This window comes from Limulus polyphemus, unplaced genomic scaffold (genome assembly GCF_000517525.1).
Source record: "Limulus polyphemus unplaced genomic scaffold, Limulus_polyphemus-2.1.2 Scaffold2944, whole genome shotgun sequence".
Taxonomy (NCBI): domain Eukaryota; kingdom Metazoa; phylum Arthropoda; class Merostomata; order Xiphosura; family Limulidae; genus Limulus; species Limulus polyphemus.
The window spans coordinates 88,831-91,477 of NW_013668554.1; the positions used below are offsets into that span (position 1 = coordinate 88,831).

The following is a 2,647-nucleotide window of genomic DNA, read 5'->3' on the forward strand; positions in this document are numbered from 1 at the left end:
AAGTGACTTATTGGGGACAAAAGATACATCTGAAACGCTATTTTTATACACCTCTGAATCCGAAATAGGCTAATTAAGAGGAATGTGAAAATAAAATTCAGAATACATGATTTTCATCACAAAGATTCTTATTATATTCTCAGCTCATAACTTAATTGGACACTTTACACGTCGTTTTAGTTTTCTTAAATTTCACCGCTTTCTTAATTACCTGAACCTTCAACAGGTGTTTCTCAGTTACTGAGAGGAACATTTCGAAATACAACGTTTAAATGGACTTATTTGTTGTAAAACTATAAAGGGCACATCTTTGTTGTTTTTATTGCTAGGCAACTTGTATTTCGAACTGTTACTATAGTTAATTAATTATACTTGTCATAAGACATCATAGTTAGGCCTATTATATTTTTAATACTTCATTCTATATTCAATTTTTCGTCCTACAGTTTTTGAAGGCTCAGACAGTTTGAGCCGAAAGCTTGTATAATCAATGAAAAGTAAAACAACGCGTAGACTGCCCAATTAAGTTTCAATATAAACAATCTTGTTGTTATTGAATAATCCAAAAGATATTTGACAAAGTCAGTAAAATGACGAAAATTGTGTTCGGATGTTAAACGTATAAGATGTAGTTCACATAATAAAATTTTAATTTAAAAAATGATTTATTCTTGCCAGATAGCGCTACAAACGTAACTTTTTAATAGGAATGTTTATCCGAGTATCGTGTAATTTAGTAGCAACTGTAATTTGTTATTGTATGTTTAGATGTAACAGTATTTTGGTTGCCAAGTTGTGTCATTAATGATATTCTGAGATGTAAAAATAAAATAAAAAGCAAACGTAATTTTTGTTATAATTTAAGATGACGGTAAGGGTATAGGTATATAAAATAGTCAGCCCAATAAAAGTTCACACGCTGGATCACTTGTAGCTATTGCGTGCAGCATGTGCTCTGTGTCTTCACATTCGTTCTCTCATGTTTGTAAAGAGCGTCACGTGAAAGAAAGCTGGAGCGTGAACAGAACTATGGCGACGGGAGGTGTAGCGCGTCTGACACTTGTTCAGATATGTCTAGCTTGTTGTATGTTTTTAGAGAATTGCAACCTTTTCAAATCAGGTAGGAATGTTTCCCTTTTACAATTATTATATAGTTTAGGACCAGTATGTAATGTAAGCTTTTTCTTCTTGTCTTTGTAAAAAACGTCTAAACAAGTGTGTCAAACTGAGCACGATTTGATACAAGTACGTACGTACTGTTTTTAACCAAGGCGCGATGTAGTTGCGTATCGTTCTGCACCAGGCGAGCGAATGATCATTGCACGGGCTAACGTTTAGGTAAGTGTTTGTAAAATTCGTGCGTATGAAACTTAAAGGTTAAGGCCATGTAACAAGATCAACTTCGAAAATATATATTTTGTTGTTGAAGAAGTTAATAATAATTTCGGTTGCCTTGATTAATTTGTTGTAATCCTGTAAAATATACGATGAAATGTAATATTAAATCATTAACAGGTGTAAAAAATTAAAATTTCCAAGGAAGTAGCTCTAAAGTTAACATGATAATGATTATCTTGGCGATATAATTAATATTGAGCTAGAAACTATGGGAAATGAAGACTGAGAAAAATAAAATAACTGGTTTGATGAGGCTTTTTCATCATAGTTCTATACAACATATTACATGTTTTTACAAGTTTATTTTTACAGTGATACATCTCTTTGGGCGACTTGTTGAAGATAATTTAGATTAAAATTTACCAATAGCGTTATTGTGGAATGAATAAGAAAAAAAAAGGAAAATTGTACCTTGGGTTTCAATTTGAAACATTTTAACATTCAGTCAAATAATAACTTATATGTACGGACCTGAGTGAGATATTTATGAAATTTTAAAAATAGTTAAAGATTTGTAAAAAAGCAAGTAGTGTTGTTATCTGGAGAAGACAAATGATATTAACCATACTGTGCAAGAATTCGAAGTTAGCAATTTGATTTAGAAAAGTTGAACTCGTTACCTAGTTGTATTCACCATACCCTTATTATCTGTTTTATTTCTTTCATGAATATTCAGTCTTTAATTTTGGAAGCATGGATTGGATTTTTCAAGCCAATTTGATGACATTAAAATACCTTACAATTCCCTGATTTGCCCAAACTAGGTGTTTCTCTCTAGATCGTGAGAGGTCTTTTTTTTAGGTATTTATAAACAATATATGATAAATTAATATATAATTTTGCACACATTGGTGCACGTGTATACCAGCTTTAAAAACAGCTTCTTAAACACAGTTGAGAAACACAGCCCAAATGAGGTGTATACTCAGTGTAATCGACCTTAAACAACGAATATACTGGTTCTACCATTTAAGTTCGTAACCTTGAACGTCCACAGTTTATGATATTACAGCTGTTCATCATAAAGCAACACGTCTTGAGGAAGAAATATCTACGTTTTTGTTATATCATTTTCTTTTTCCCCTTCTTTATTTTAGGTTATAAGTATCACCATTTTATTTTTCCAAGAGAATGTTGGCATCCTAATTCCGGTTTGACTCAAAAATATGAATATATAATACATATACATATATATATATATATATATATATATATATATGTACACGCGCGCGCGCGTGTGTTTGGCACA

The 2,647-nt window shown here is 31.5% G+C and overlaps 1 protein-coding gene across 2 annotated transcripts in view; it reads left to right on the forward strand.

Moving 5' to 3' along the window:
• The first annotated feature begins 724 nt into the window (after window positions 1-724).
• Window positions 725-2,647, forward strand: part of LOC106468271 (transmembrane protein 8B-like) — a 43,322-nt gene continuing 41,399 nt past the window's right edge. Inside the window, exon 1 of one of the 2 annotated variants that reach the window (XM_013928689.2) lies at window positions 725-1,120. In XM_013928689.2, coding sequence (XP_013784143.2) covers window positions 949-1,120 — 172 coding nt within the window. In that variant the 5' untranslated portion in view covers window positions 725-948. The remainder of the gene's footprint in view (window positions 1,121-2,647) is intronic. The other variant, XM_022396611.1, reaches the window with a different exon arrangement.